This window comes from Lissotriton vulgaris, chromosome 7 (genome assembly GCF_964263255.1).
Source record: "Lissotriton vulgaris chromosome 7, aLisVul1.2, whole genome shotgun sequence".
NCBI classification, from domain to species: domain Eukaryota; kingdom Metazoa; phylum Chordata; class Amphibia; order Caudata; family Salamandridae; genus Lissotriton; species Lissotriton vulgaris.
The window spans coordinates 724,108,653-724,123,764 of NC_141695.1; the positions used below are offsets into that span (position 1 = coordinate 724,108,653).

The 15,112-nt window shown below is 45.9% G+C and overlaps 1 protein-coding gene across 1 annotated transcript in view; it reads right to left on the reverse strand.

Annotated features, from left to right (window-relative positions):
* LOC147702336 (ATP-binding cassette sub-family A member 10-like) overlaps positions 1-15,112 on the reverse strand; it is a 1,673,715-nt gene that overhangs the window by 285,860 nt on the left and 1,372,743 nt on the right. The window contains exon 27 of the mRNA XM_086930968.1: positions 12,796-12,864. Within this exon, the coding sequence (XP_086787094.1) occupies positions 12,796-12,864 (69 nt within the window). The remainder of the gene's footprint in view (positions 1-12,795; positions 12,865-15,112) is intronic.

Genomic DNA, 15,112 nt, shown 5'->3' on the forward strand with positions numbered 1-15,112 from the left:
TTGTGGGTACCCTAAATGAATGATGGTATACTGTAGCCAGGTTCCTACACATAAGTTGAAATATCATCTGCACTTAATGTGGTTGTGGACGGTGACAATTATTTGTAAATCGAGTTGACTTTAGACTGGGAAAAGGTTGCTAAATAATTGCAGAAAGCTTCCTGTGCACTAAAAGAACAATCATTATTCAATTTTGACAGAGATTTAACTGTTTTAAATAGTTCTCTGCTTGAGTTTTTTTGCTATGCATATGCTTTCAGAGAAGAATTTCATTGTGGCTGTTTTTATTAAGCCCTTATAAATCAATTCACTTTCATGAAAATATGCAAACTTCAGCATCAACCATGTGTATATTTATCTACCGCTGTTAAAGCCTCCTTACTAAAATCCTTTTCTTTTTTTATAAATATTTTTATTTGCATTTTCAACAAACATAAAACAGCTAGCATGTCACTATTAGCCACAATCGTGTCAAAACACCCACATACCACCCACCCCGTAGACACATCACCTCCCCCATTCCATGAACCGGATAGGTATACTGCCCCTTCGTGCGTTTCAATACTGGGATTCTACTCCCCCTCCCCCTTGTTGCCCCGAGGGTCGAAAACGCAGGCCCGGTATCCCCCCCAGTCCAGGGCCCAGTACAAAATCCGTGAAAATCTAGTCAGCTTTTAGGCCATCATCCAATCCATGATATGTTCTCAATTTCCTTCATATCCTACAGAACTTCCGGGGGCACTCTCCTGCTTTATATGTGACCCTTTCTGCCGCCATATACATATTCATCCCCCTTCTCCATTCTCCCATCCAGGGAGGCAGCGACGCGCCCCACGTGCATGCCACATCTCTTTTCGCTATCACTAATGCCAACAGTGCAAAGATAAGCTGTGGGTGGCCCAAGTCAACATCACCAGGATCACCAACAATACGAATTTAGGATCTGGAGGGAGTGTTTCCTCCAATACCTTACTCAGTTACCCTAATACTTGTAACCAATTTGTATGGATGACGGGGCAGTCCCATATAATATTATAGAAGTCCCCCTGTGTCTGTCTACAGTACAGGCAGTGTGGTTTGCTGGCTCGGCCCATTCGGTGGAGTCAGACCCTTTCAAAATACACTCTATGCAATATTTTGTATTGAATGAGTCGAAGGCGGGATATCATCCACACCTCTCTGTGGTGCATCAGGCTGCCTACTAGTCCACTGTCTTTAACGTGCCCAGGTTCTGCTCCCATGCTTCCCTAAGTTTCCCCAGTCTGTCCGGCATGTTGTTATTTAGGGTCTTGTAAGTTAGTGATACTACCTTATTGGGTATCTGCTCTTGCAATAGGCGTCCCTCTAGTGGGGCGTTGTCTGTCAGGGGAGAGGAGAGCATGTTCTCATATATCCAGGCATGTCACAGCTTCGCGTATTTGAAAATATGCGTAGGGTGCAGCCCAAACTCTGCTGCCAGTGACCTGAAAGGTTTGAGTTTTCCTTTCGCCACCACATCGCCTAAGTTGGAGATACCGATGGCGTCCCACCCTTCAAATCACCTCTGATTTGTGGAGTTGCCTCAGCAAAGTGCAGTGCCAGATCAGGATCTGTTTAGTCGGTTTATGTGTCCAGTCTATTGTCTTAATCACCCTGTCCCAGACTTCCAGCGTTATTTGCGTGGCCGGGAGGAGGCGTCTCCTATCCTGAACCCCTTACAGAAAATGTAATCAGGAGCAGTGTGCCATGGTATCTTTCTCTAGCATAAGGATGGGTGATCCGCAGGTACATGGATCCAGTCATTCACCAATGCCAGATGCTCCGTCCAGTAATAGGCCTCAATGTCAGGTAGGTGATATCCCTCCATTATATTGGTTCCGCTGCAGCGTTTCTAGCGCGATCCTTGGTTGTTTCCCCTGCCACAGCAGAGAACATAATTCCTCATCTATCACCCAGAATGTCTGTCTGTGGAGGGGAAAGTACTCATTCTGGAGGGTATACAGAAAGGGGGGCAGGGTGATAATTTTGAACATCGCAGCTCGGGCCATGATTGTGAGGGGGAGCGCTTTCCGTCTCTGGGCGTCAGCTGCAAAGTTCCTTATGACGCTCTGAATATTGTGTTGATATGAGAGTTTTCTATCTGTGGTAAGATGGATCCCCAGATACTTGAATTCCGTCAGGGCTATCTGCAGTGCACCCCAGGGGAGGAGGCCATGTCTCCCTGACCCATGGGCTGTATAGGACCAATTTATGCCAGTTTATGGCATAGCCCGAGAAGGAGCCATACCTGCCCAAGAGCTCGAACAGTGCTGGGAATTTGTCATCCGGGTGCGTAACATATAACAAAATATTGTCCGCATAAAGCGAGATCTTTTTTCCCCCACATCAGTCGGCGTAATTTGGAACCCTGTAACTCCCTTGTCTGCCTGATCTCACGAGCCACTATTTTGATTGTAAGGGTAAACAGCAAGGGGGACAACAGGCACCCCTGCCGGGCTCCCCGTCTAATGGGGAAGTCCTCAGACAACAATCCATTCACTTTAACCCGCGCTCGAGGGACTAGACCCGCCTCCAGAAAGGGCCAGTGTACTCCGTCAAATGCTTTTTCTGTGTCTAGGGAGAGGAACATATGGGGATCATCACGATCCTGGACCTTCATGAGCCAGTTGTGGGTCCTCCTCAAGTTCTGTCTAGTCGCCCTTTCTGGTAGGAAGCCCGCCTGGTCTTGATGTACCAATCCTGATATTACTTGGCGCAGACGGAAGGCTAATATGGTCGCTAGGAGTTTGACCTCTATATTTAGAAGGGAGATCTGGTGGTAAAATGCGCAGTCGTCTGGGGCTTTCCTGGTTTGTGGATGGGAAAAATCGTAGCCATCCTAAGATTGAGAGGCTGGATACCATCTTGGCCAGCGTCTCGAAATAGCGCTAATAGATGCCACACCAGGAGATCCGCCCCTGTCCTATAAAATTCCGCTGGGAGTCCATTCGTACCAGGGGATTAACAGGGCGAAATTTAGTTATTGCTTCTTTCAGTTCGTCCACCATTATGTCCACCTCCAGTCCCTCTCTCGCGCCATCGTCTAAGCTTGGGGTTTGGATAGTGCCTAGATATGCTAAGATCGCCGCCGGAGAACTCAAGTCCCTGGCCTCATAAAAATCACTAAAATAGGAACAAAAATGTGTGCACTATTTGTGCATCGCCTTTAGCATCTGTCCCCGCTGATCCACTATGTTGTCTATCCATCGGGCTTCCGCTTCCTTGCAGCTGAGCCAGACCTATAGCTTGCCCGACTTATTTCCCACATCGTACATCCTATGAAGAGTTGCCTGCACCTGCGTTTTAGCCTCTTCTGTAGCTACGGTTTTGTAGTGCTGTTGCATGTCTGATGCAGAGGTCATGCCCGGGACCAGGGTTCAATTCCCCGCCTCGGCAGGTCTTGGGCTCAAAATTCCACGGACCTGATAATTCTCACCTCGGTGCCCATTCCAATCATGGAGTCCCACTCTGCAACTCTGGGCAATAGCTTGTTTAATCTCTACAACGGCCCCCACAATGCTAAGATGCCTGGCCTCCACCTTGGGGCTGCCCAGGAGTGGACCCCTCACAGGGAAAGCCAGGATGGGTTCCACAGCGGTATTCGTACAAGCGCCTTGAGACCCTTGCGGGTGAGTAGTGCGCTATACAAGTATCAATTTACAATTTTTTTTACAATTTACATCTTTACCTATAAGGTAGCGTTGCTCTAGTGCCAAAATTTGGGTGTCCAATGTGAGTAGCTTCTCCTGTGCCTTCCCTTTTTCCCAAGCTATTCGGTTTTGGGCCGTATTGTGGAGTACTGTCTTATAGGCTTCCCATACTACAACCCCCGACTGTACCGAACCAACATTTTCTGCAAAGTACACTTTCTGTCCATTCCGAGTCCCTGTAACACCTCCTTATTCTGTAGGTCCCAAACCGACAGCCACCAGCTCCCCTGCCTCACCCCGGGTCTCATCCCTCCCCTAACCAGCAATGGGGAGTGGTCCAAGATCCCATGCCCCAGGTACTCAGCCTCATAGACGTTACCACAGTCAGTCCTCAGGAGGAAGACATAATCTAGTCGGGAGTGCACCCTATGTGCCCCAGAATAGTACAAGTAATGTCTGGCTTCTGGATAAAGTCTTTGCCATACATCCACTAGTCTGAGCGTATCATCAGCCCACCCAGCTGAGTATTCAGGGGTGAATCATTACGGTTCCCAAAGCGGTCCAAGGGGGTGGACATAACATTGTTAAAATCACCTCCTATAATGTGTAATGTACCCAGTGTCTCCAATAAAATATCGGTCAGCCCATGAAGAGTCCGTGCCTGTAGCTTTGGAGGGGCATAGACCAACACTATAGTGACCTTCCGCCTCCCCCATATGCCTGTTACTCCCACGTACATTCCCTGGGGATCCATGCACATCCGTGTCACCCTGAAAGGGGGTTTAATTAGGATAGCCACCCCTCGTGAGACCGTTGTGTGCTAGGACTGTGTAATTTCCCCTTACCAGGAACCTACAATTTGTGCCCTTGAGGTGGGTCTCCTGTAAGAGGACCATGTCTGGGTGAACCGGTGGACGTATGAGGATACCAGCCCCCTTTTCATTTTGTCACCCATACCATTTACATTACAGGTTAGTACCATATAGGAGTAAGTCTCCGACTCATTCGCGGAGGGTCTATGGTCAGTCATTGGGCCCATAGGCATGGATAATTATGTTATGCCTCAAGCAGGGGAGGCAGGTGAGTGTATACTTCGCTGTGACTGCATGACCACTGTGCAATAAGCCGAAATAACATAGAGTACACCCAACAATAGGAACTGTTGTGACCCCCCATCCCCCACACCCCCACCTCCTCCCCCCAATGTCGAATCCCCCGCCAGTCGCTGGCGCATTTGCCTTAGGGTGGTGGTCTGTCGCCTTCCCAGACCCAACCTATGCCACAAGTTCCAACTCTCGCGGCAGCCCTGAAATCCTCTGAAGGCGAGCCTCCCCAAACAGTGAAGGCCCGGGAAAGGATAACGTTGATACAGAAAAGGGAAAGAATAAAAACAGACAGATAAAAGAAGGAATCAACAGAGTGTGAGAGTGACAGAGAGGAAGGACTGCAGGGAGTCTAAGACTATAACTACTCCAAGCCTCTCGCCTACAACTTCGTAAATGTCCTCCAACACTCCATAGGGTGCAGCAGATGGGACAGAGTGAAGAAAGAAAGGAAGAGGGGGAATGTGTGTCCAGCATGCATGCTCCGGAGTTTCAATCTATGTTCACGGTCAACCCTGCGGGAACTTGGCTACGAATGCGAGTCTGGTGGTTCTCCCTGTGAGGCCATAGCATCCGTCGCCGCGTCCTGTTCCATTGCTAAGATTTAGATTGCCCAGGGGTGCATCGAGGCGCCCTCAACCTCCTCCTCTTCGGAAGAAGAGTCTCTGTTGTCCGCCTCTGTGTCCGTGCCAGGAGGGGTGGGAAGATGCAGTGTGCAGGAGCCCGTCGAGAAACGAGAGTCCAGTGAAAAGCCACTAGGCCTTCTGAATTTGCCAGTATCTTTTGAGGGGTAGGGAGTCGCTCCATAAGTTGGTCCTTGGTGGCCTGTCGGGGTCTCAGCGACCTTCGTAGACCCGGCGACCGCTCAGCCTCCCCTAACGATGACCCATTACGGTGCAGCGGCACCTCCAACCGTCTTAAGTTGGGTCGCTCCTCCTGCCAGTGCCATGCCTCCTCCGGGGTTTGAAAGAAATGGGATCTGTCCAGGACCAGCACCTTCAACTTTGCGTGAAAAAGCAGCATATATTGGATCTTATCTCTCAGTTTGGCTTTACAGATTCAAAAGTACGCTTTCTGGACCTGCCTAATGTAGTCAGGGAAGATCATTTTGCACATGTTTTCATGCTGGATCTCCACAAGCTTCCTGGCTTCCCGGAAGATCATGGTCGTGGTTACACTCCTACTGGTGGGCGTGCCACCAACGCCCTGTGGGCCCCGTTCTATAACAAAAGCAGGCAGAGAATTTGTCCTTCAGGAAGGTCTGCAGGAGCCAGGAGTTAAGAAATTTAGCCATGTTTGTTTCCTCAATATCCTCTCTTAAGCCCACAAAGCGAATGTTGTTACGACGAGCGCTGTTTTCTGCGTCATCCACCCTCCACAGTAAGTCTTTGTGGGAGGATTGCAGCTCCGTTTTGCCCTTAAGCAGTTCTTGTATCGTATCCTCCGCCTCTCCCAGCCTGGTTTCTGACTCCGTGACCCTATCTGCTAAGTTCCGCAAGTCCTGGCACAGGAGCGTCACCTCCGTGCCCACTTCACCTATTTTCCCTTCAAGTGCCATCTTGGAGGCCTGAATCACCAGCAGGAGCGTGTCCGTGTCATATCGGGCAGGCGGTCGCTCCTCCGGGGTGGGGAGTGATAACGTTTGTGTGACGGTCCATCCTGCCCTGTCGCTACGGTTTCAGTTCTCTGTCTTTACCCATATCCTTTGTTTTCGGGCAAGGATATACAGAGGTGTCTCTTGTTGAATTGAAAAACTTCAGCTAGGTGCCCAGCTCAGTCAGGCAGGCAGCTCTGACAGGGACCTTCTGCGGCTTCTATTTAGTCCCAGCCCTACTGTTTATTCATCCAGTCCAGGCCAGGGAGCCAGGGGGAGTGGGAGGGGGAGAGGGCACCCCACGTCTATCTCAGGCGCTCTCCACTTCACACGAGACACCACTGCTTGAGGCGTTTCTCAGTCTAGGCCACCACGCATTCCCAGGCTCCTCAGGATGTGGCGAGGTAGAAGATGCCGCTTATGGCTTTCCTGGGTCCAAGCTCCCAATCTGGGTCACCTACGACCGTGTTCCCAGCAGGTCTTAATCTTCTCCCAGTCTGGCCACCCTTCCCTCCGCAGGCACTCACCACAAGCCCTTTGGGTCCCGATGTTCCAAGCACTCTGGCCTTCTCCCAGGGCCCCTCTTAGCCACTTTTGGGAGCAGGAAGGAGAGAGAGGGAACAGGGGCACCGTGGTCCGCAGCACAGGTCCAGCTGCTCACCAGGGTGTGTCTCTAGGCAGTCCTCGTGGGTCAGTGCACCCCTCAAGGTCATCCTCCCAGTCAGTCTTGCAGCCCGGTGCCGGGACAGTTTCACTGTGGCCCGGGTTGGCGCAGGCCCCACACACAAGGCTTCTCTTCCAGGAGGTAGGCCCCTCCAGACCCTTGCAAACCTTGCAGCACACGAGGTGCCCCAGATCGCCAGGAACACCCCACCATCCGCAGACCTCCTCTGCCACCTCGTCCGGTCGTCAGAGCCAAGCTGCGTACAGAAGCACTTTTGGATGGGGAGGGGGCTCGGTCCTCAGCGGCACCCTGGTCACTCAGGATCCGTTCTCATATGCTCCACACTGCGTGTAGTTTTGAAATGTAACCAACATAGAAGAGAATGCACCTACACAAATACATGTAGCATACTAAACTGCATGTAATTGCCAAGCGTAATTTACTAATATGTTATGTGTCACGTCATAAAAGTACACATTTGTCATATAATAATTTGCAACTGCATGAATGTGCTTTTTGTCCGTTTATTTGTGGCATGTATCAGGAAGATTGGTAAGTGAAATCACGCTTATGTGTTGCTTAAAGCTAGGTAAATACTAACTGGGATACTATTAGAAAGGGGGAAGGTAAACAGAAGGGCTTTACTTCTAAAATTTACGTTTATTTGTGTTTGTTTCTATAATAGTTCCTAAATTGAGGCCTATGTGGACAAAGGAAAATGGAAGCTGACTGTGACTCTGAGGTGGCGGTCTAAGCACGCATGCGCTGAGAAGAAGAGCGAGCTGCCTGTGCCTGTGTAGAATATGTCAAGGACAGTGTGGCCTGCCGCTTGGAATAGATGCCAACTTTTTCGAATGTTAGCCTCTTGAACATGGGAATAGGACACTGAATAACAATTTAAAGGACACATCGAAGGAAGCATGACATGAACAATGGGATCACTATTTTTTTTCAATTATAATGATGACTCCACAGAAATTGTACAGTAAGGCGATGAGGTGATGCTCATCCACCTCTAAATTGACCAATCACGGACACTCTAGGACATAAGAGTTACGAATTTAGATAGATAAGTTAGTGAAAAAAGGGTATAAAAGAGAACATTTGGGACAATGAAAAAAGTTTGCTTTCGACTTAATATTTGCACCCCGAGATGCTGTCGGACTGCGCAATTTTCCTATGGCGCAGGGACTTTGAAATCTATCTGAACTTTTACTTTTGAATGGGTGCGAAGTCCTATGAAAGGGGAACATCGAGAGAGATAGAGAGGTGTTCTTTGGGAACTATTCTGTCTTATGCTGAGGTCTGCGTCTCTGCATCTTGGTAATATGATTTGAATTATTTTCTAATCTGTCATGCTAATAAAGGAATGTTTTTAATTTAATTTTTATTTCAGGGTATTGATGCATAACTGAATTTTCCTTTGAATAAAACGTAGAGGTCATGCTAGGAGATTAAATCTCTAAATAAAGGTTAAGTAAATGGAGAATTAAGCAGGTCTTGTTATCCTTTAGTTAACTTTTACTAGCTGATCCATCGAAAATAACGGTGGGGTGTTTTAAATGTTTCCCTTAATAAAACCATGGTATTGGAATTAAACTGCAGATGTAAATGATGTATAAAATCTTAAGTTAGACACTCCGCTATAACCCCGCGGCTCTCCTTTAGTCTTCACTGAATTCTCGGAACAGAGTAAATGTGTGTATGAATGAATTGCAGTGGGCCCACCATTGAGTAATTTGAGAATAGCTCCTTGGGTTAAGGTTATGGTTTATAGAGAATTTCTGGAGCCGCGCTGCACCACCCCAAATCCTTTTCTTTTTTAACCCACTTACCTATCAATTCACACAGCAATTGGCTTGGCAGTCATGGCTGACAGTATTTAGAATTACTCCAAAAGCAACCCGATTTCCGTTTTTATCTGCTTTTAAAAATAAATATTGGCATGAAAATAAAAGTTTTCTGTCTGTATTTATCTGTAAAAAACAGTAAAAACGGAAAACAGTAAACCTTATATATAACTAACTGTTCATTTCCCCCCTTCCTCTTGACCCCACACTTAACCTCCTGGTGCATGAGAGCTTATACACCTTAATGGCTTTTTGAGAAGAGTCTCTGTGGGATACAAGAAGCCAGGGATTTAGATGGCCAGGCAACAGTATTATATTAAATGACTGTGCTTCAATGATCATTCTTCTGCTACATTTGAAGCAGCTGTGCCAAGGCAGAGGTCATGTTAGATCTTTAAATTCACATAGTTATCTTGCTCCTCTTTTATCGGGCTAGGAGTTGCAAAAATTGATTTCTTTCATGTTTGTCATTAAGAGGTGAAAAGCTACTTTGGCACAGTCAGGGTGTGGCTACACGGGGACAAACTATGTGGGTGGTCTAGGGGACAGTCTGGTCATTCAGACAGGCCATTTATTGTTGTATATTAACACTAGGTTTCAAGCTCCTGCAAGGAAGTGGATGTAAAACAATCTCATATTCAGCAGCACTAACTTGAGTGGTGCTTAACATATTATGACCACTGCGAGCTACTTAGGAGGCAAATTTCACAACAAATGTCCTCAATACATCTGAAATAATTGTACGTTCAGAAGGAGCTTATATCTAGCACCACTCCTGACATAACCTATAAAATATGATGAAGGCACTTGCCATTCAACTTAGGAGAAATCAGTATATCAGTATCAAGTACTTATCCCACCACATCTCATATCTTACTCTCTTCATATTCTGGAGATTTTTCTATGAAACTCATGTTTTCGGTGTTCAGCATGAGCATTCAGCATCCTGCGCTTGCATATTAAATGTATTAATTATATTGTGTCTATCTTAGTTCCTGACTATACAATAATAGGTGGTAGGTAGAGTTGGATGTACACCATCACATACTAATCCATTGACATGTGGCTTGCAGTTCACACCATTAAATTCATACACTTGGTTAGGGTCGAATTACTGTTCCATCTTCTGTGAGGGTTTTTCACAGTTTTTGTCTGAACATCTAGAAGTCATTGCTGTTTTATGATTTAGGATTTAGGATCGGGCTTGCATGGTTTTTACTTTTAAATGAGTGACTCATGTTTTTAAAAAAAAACCTGTGCCTGAACTTGCCCTTTTAAATAAACTCTGTTTTGAGAGGATTGTCTCAACGCATGTTCTAGAGCGGAGCGTCCGACATTTTGTAAGGTTGTCTATGGGTGTGTGGGGGGCTCCACCTGGTACACATGCTGATTTAAATATGATTTTGTTTTCATTTTATAAGCTCAAAAATAAGTATAAGTATTTAGTTTTCTCCCTTGTAATGCATTCTCCACCCCAGCTGTAGTCTCTAAAGTCTCTTATGTGTTCTCAATTGTTGGCATGTATGGCATGGTTCTCTCTGATATGTTCTGCATGGTGCTTCCATTGAGCCTCATCCGATTGGTAGCTCGTGCTGTAAGAAGTGTTCTGGATTGTGTCTCCCTGGTTTCAACATTTACACATTCTAGATCAAGAAGCATTGACTACAGACTTGCATGATTAGATTTCCTGTCCCTTTGGTAAGCAATCCCCTTGATGCTGGCTTTCATTTTGCTTTGTTTTGCACGCTCTCTATCCAACCCTCTCATCCTGCAAGTATTTTTTGCTGTTTGCCCTGTCCTCCCTTCAACCTCCCTCCCATCGCTGATTAGCATAGTTATAGAACCCACCTCCCCGTACTCCATCACTGCTGTTGTGTTTTTCCCTTTGTTTCTTGTTCCTCCCAAAAGGGTTCCAGTGGCTTTTATTTCTTGATTTTCTCCCTATTGTCTGTTTTATTTTCAGCATAACCCACCTGCCTCTGAGTCTGTTTCTTCTCCCTTGACCTACACGGCCACATCCATGTTTTTTACACATGTGACCCCTGGCCATGTCTCACCCCCACTAACCCTCCCATTCATGCAGTTAGTGAGCAGTGGCTGTATTGTGTGCAGTATTTGTTTTAACATACTTTAATGATTGGAAATCTCGATGCCCCCACTTTCTGCATCCTGTTGTTACTTCCCACTTCTGTCACACCTCGTTAGCCCACCCCTTTCCAACTACCCATCCTGCGTCTTATTGTTGGGTTTTCTGGCTCCATTACACACCTCGTCCCAGCCCATCTGTGTGTGTTTGTGACAGTAAAAGCAGACAATTGCTTGACACATTCAGGCACAGAAAAAAATGCTGAAAAAACACTCCAGATATAAACTGTGTGGACATCGGCCTATAGGCTACACTGGAGCTCAATGGAGCTCCATGCCATCCAGCTGCAACTCAGCCCTGCTGTGGCCCTCTTATGGGGTTTCATTCAGTTTGGGCACTTCCTTCAGCCCCCTCATAGATCTGTCTCTCCACCTGCACAGTTCCTGCAATCTAATCTATGCATCTACAAACTTGCTAAAGAATGTGCGCACTGTCACCAAACCGATCATTTCTTGAGGTGAGAAATATGGAAGGGATCCTAATCAGCAGAGGACTGGGTTCCTCCTTGCCTCTTCTGTACCCTCGTGGTGGTCCTCTGGCGTCTGTGTGCTCCTCTCCTTCCTGTGCTGGGTTCTTTTCTAGTTAGTGTTCCTCATTTTTTTCTTCTTAATTTCCTCTTCTTTAGACATTCCGGCCTCGTCGCCACTGTAATGATGCACACTCTATAAGCACTAACCACTCATGGGGCCATAAGAAGGTATTAAGTATTTATTATAAACTTATAGCCAGCAGGAGAGCGCCGGGCGTCCGGTGCTCTCAGAATATTTCCCCCGACTCGCGCTCATGCTGCGAGTCCCAAAATGGCCGCCACGCGCGCTACGTCATGATGTAGCGCGCATCAACTAGAGCGCGACTCTACAGTTACCTAATCTCCCCATGGCTGCACACATTTAATGTATGTTGGCCGTCTCCCTCCTGCAGGTTGCTGTTTTTTACTGCTAAACTACCTCTGCAGTCTCCACCCCAAATCACAACCTATAAAAACATGTTTTTGTTTTTGTCAAAACTCCTCCGCACAACTCTGCTTTTCAGAATATTTTTTTCATTGGTGCAGTTTTCCATACAGACAACACCACTGAAAACTTCTAAAATGTTTCACTTTACCACCAGTTATGCTACACAAGAACACCTTAAAATCGGTAAGTCACCAATTCTACACCAGTTGCACGTCCAGCTTTGTATATCACTATCTTACACTATAAGCATATACAGCAACAGCAAGGGCATTTTTAAGCACAAATTAGCTAATTATTGTTTTGCGTTACCTAACATATTCACTTTATGTTGGCCGACGAACTCCCGGACGTCAGAGATTTTTATGAATGGCTGCATATGATTGTATTTTTTACTTACACTGCTCATCTAGTCTCCTCTTGGTGGCATTTGCATCATGCAGTTCGCTTTTTCCTATTGCTAAAATAACGTTGGACACATCCTTTCCACCCTCCAAATCGCGACTGCACACAGTTCATGCTTTGCTTAAATGTATTAAAGGGTTACAATATGATTGGTGAACGTTGCCAGATGCATATGTTTTTTAGCTCACCAAGTTAAAGCTTCCGCCTAAAAAATACTTATTATTACTCACATAGGCGAAACCTATTGCATTTGCCATTGCTTGTTTATTATTATTATTATTATTATTATTATTACTCCTTCGTTACTTACGGAAAGGGCCTTTCCACTACGATAGATAACATGTCTACAGTGGACAAAGCAGCCAGAGTAGTAAACGGTATTGATAGCAAATTAAAGAAAAAACTTGCTTACAACCACAGTATATATGAGGATTGACTGGTTCTCACGGGTGAAAATGTTCATTTCAATGCCTTCTTTGTCCTGCCAGAGAAAGAAAAATTCAGTAAAAACAAGAAAGCAGTCCTGAATATGAGTAAATGAAATATAAATTCTTAAGTGGAAAACTGTTATCATATTTTTGCAAAGCAAAAGAAGACTGAAGTCTGATAAACAGTATTTTCTAGTACAAATGGCCCACTGATTTCACCGGGGAACCTGCGTTGCGGGGATGATTTTTTTTTTTTTTTTTTTTTTTAGTTTGAAGTTTATTAAAGTATAAAGAAGCAAAGACAGAAAATGAAGAAACAATCATAAGTTATAGAAAACAAGAAATCTCTCTTACAAAAAAGTAGAAGTGCTTAAAATATTCATACAGAAAATACAGTATGGAATAATATTCATGAGTACATGGGAATTGAGAAAGAACCAGCATATTAAAAACACATAAGTGGTATGGAAAAACATTAAATATAATTAAGAAAATAAAATCACGGTGGTTTTTGAACTTCAACAGTGCGGATTTGAGAAGTAGGAGGGATTTTGACAACTCTAGTTAAATACTCGGTGAGGGGAAGCCATAAAAGATCACGTTTGATTGCAAGAGAAATGGGGGAAACAAAGTTAGTGTCTAAACGATGGGATGATTATTTTTGATGAGGAGGGGTCGCCTTCCAACACAAAAACAATAATTGATGGCATTTTCCTCTTCATCCTGCAGCACGCATTGAAAGAAGAAAAAACGAGGAGAAATACAAGTATGTTCTCCCCGTTGGGTCACTTCTACGCCTCTCTGTGGCTTTGCATGGCCTTGCAAATATGCTGCAGCACATTGTACTACCAGAGCGTCAATTAAGTGACTATGGACTTGCAAATAAGGGCCTTATGTCCTTCCAGCCAGTGGCTATTACGTAGAAGTTCCCTGATGGGTTGGTGCAGCAACTTGAATAAATCATGTGTCTGACACAACTCCAGATGCGATTTACAGGCACGAGACTTGTCCTCCGGATCAGCCCACCCCATTTGATTACGTCTGGTAGCTGAATAGATGCACAAAAACATTTTTTGTAAATCTGTCCTAAATGATTGTGATGTTTTCTGTACACAGCGTGAGAAAAAAAATATGCTGGACATTTTATCTAAGAATTGCTTATATTTTTTTCTACTCCTCTTTGTTTCGCTCTAACTTTGCATTTGGGGTAAACCCTTATGTAGCAAAGCAGCATTGCCTAGGGGCAGTGGTTCTCACCAGGATCAGGCAGAGTGAGCTGCATCAGAATTAACACTGGACTTTGCATGAATATCTCTCAATTGTTTCCAGTCAGGAGTGGTCTTTGCAACATGGACTATGATCCTGGAAAAAGACTGCAACATGATTTTGAAAAAAGTGCCATAATTCTAACTTCTCTTTAGGACTAGATGAGGGGTTCTAATCTACTGCACAGAGTAAAAGTAGGGAATTCAGTGTTTCCATCTGGAGATCATGGAAACGCTGTAGGAAGGAGACCACAAGGGAAAATTAAATAAATAATTAATTTCTCCTCGTCATCGTCTGTCAAAATCTCACCCCCCAACCTGCCCCACCGCTCTTACTTGCACTGGCTGCTGCTGGCTATAGGAGATTGTTCGACCACTACTTGTGCAATGAGAGTTTCAAACATTAACCCACATAGAAGGCACCTCTCTTTAGGTTCTGATATTCTCAGAGGTTATGAAGAATTCCTCTAAAAATGTGCACATTACCAGGTCATGTTGCTCAGATTTGGCATCTGAGAATCACTGAGGTTCTTCATAATGGTGCTTACACCACTGACTGATTTTCTCTAATGGGAGTTATCAGTTTACACATATTTAGATGAGTGGCTTATACGATCTCTTTCACCACTTCAGACACTTCAAGAGATTAAGGGGCCCATTAGGATGGCGGGCTGATTGCCCTCGCCAGGCTGGCGGTAGCCACCGCCAGCCTGGCGGGGGCAATGCGCCCGTCATCCGCGGTGGACCGAAAGACCGTCCGCCGCTTTTCTACCCCGGTCGCCTTGCGGCCGGGGCAGAAAAGGATTAATATGGTGGCGTGTCTAATATACCCCGCCAGCCATATTATGATGGGCTTAGGGAGATGCCTTTCCGTGGTGGCATCGGCATGCAGTCTTCACTCTGGGGCCCCCTGCGGGCCTCACTTCTTCACTCTGGGGACCCCCTGCGGGCCCCCAGAGTGAAGGAGAGGTGGGGGCTGCACAGGGGTGTACCTGTGGTACCCCCCTTCATTTGCATATACAAAGCAGCAGGCACC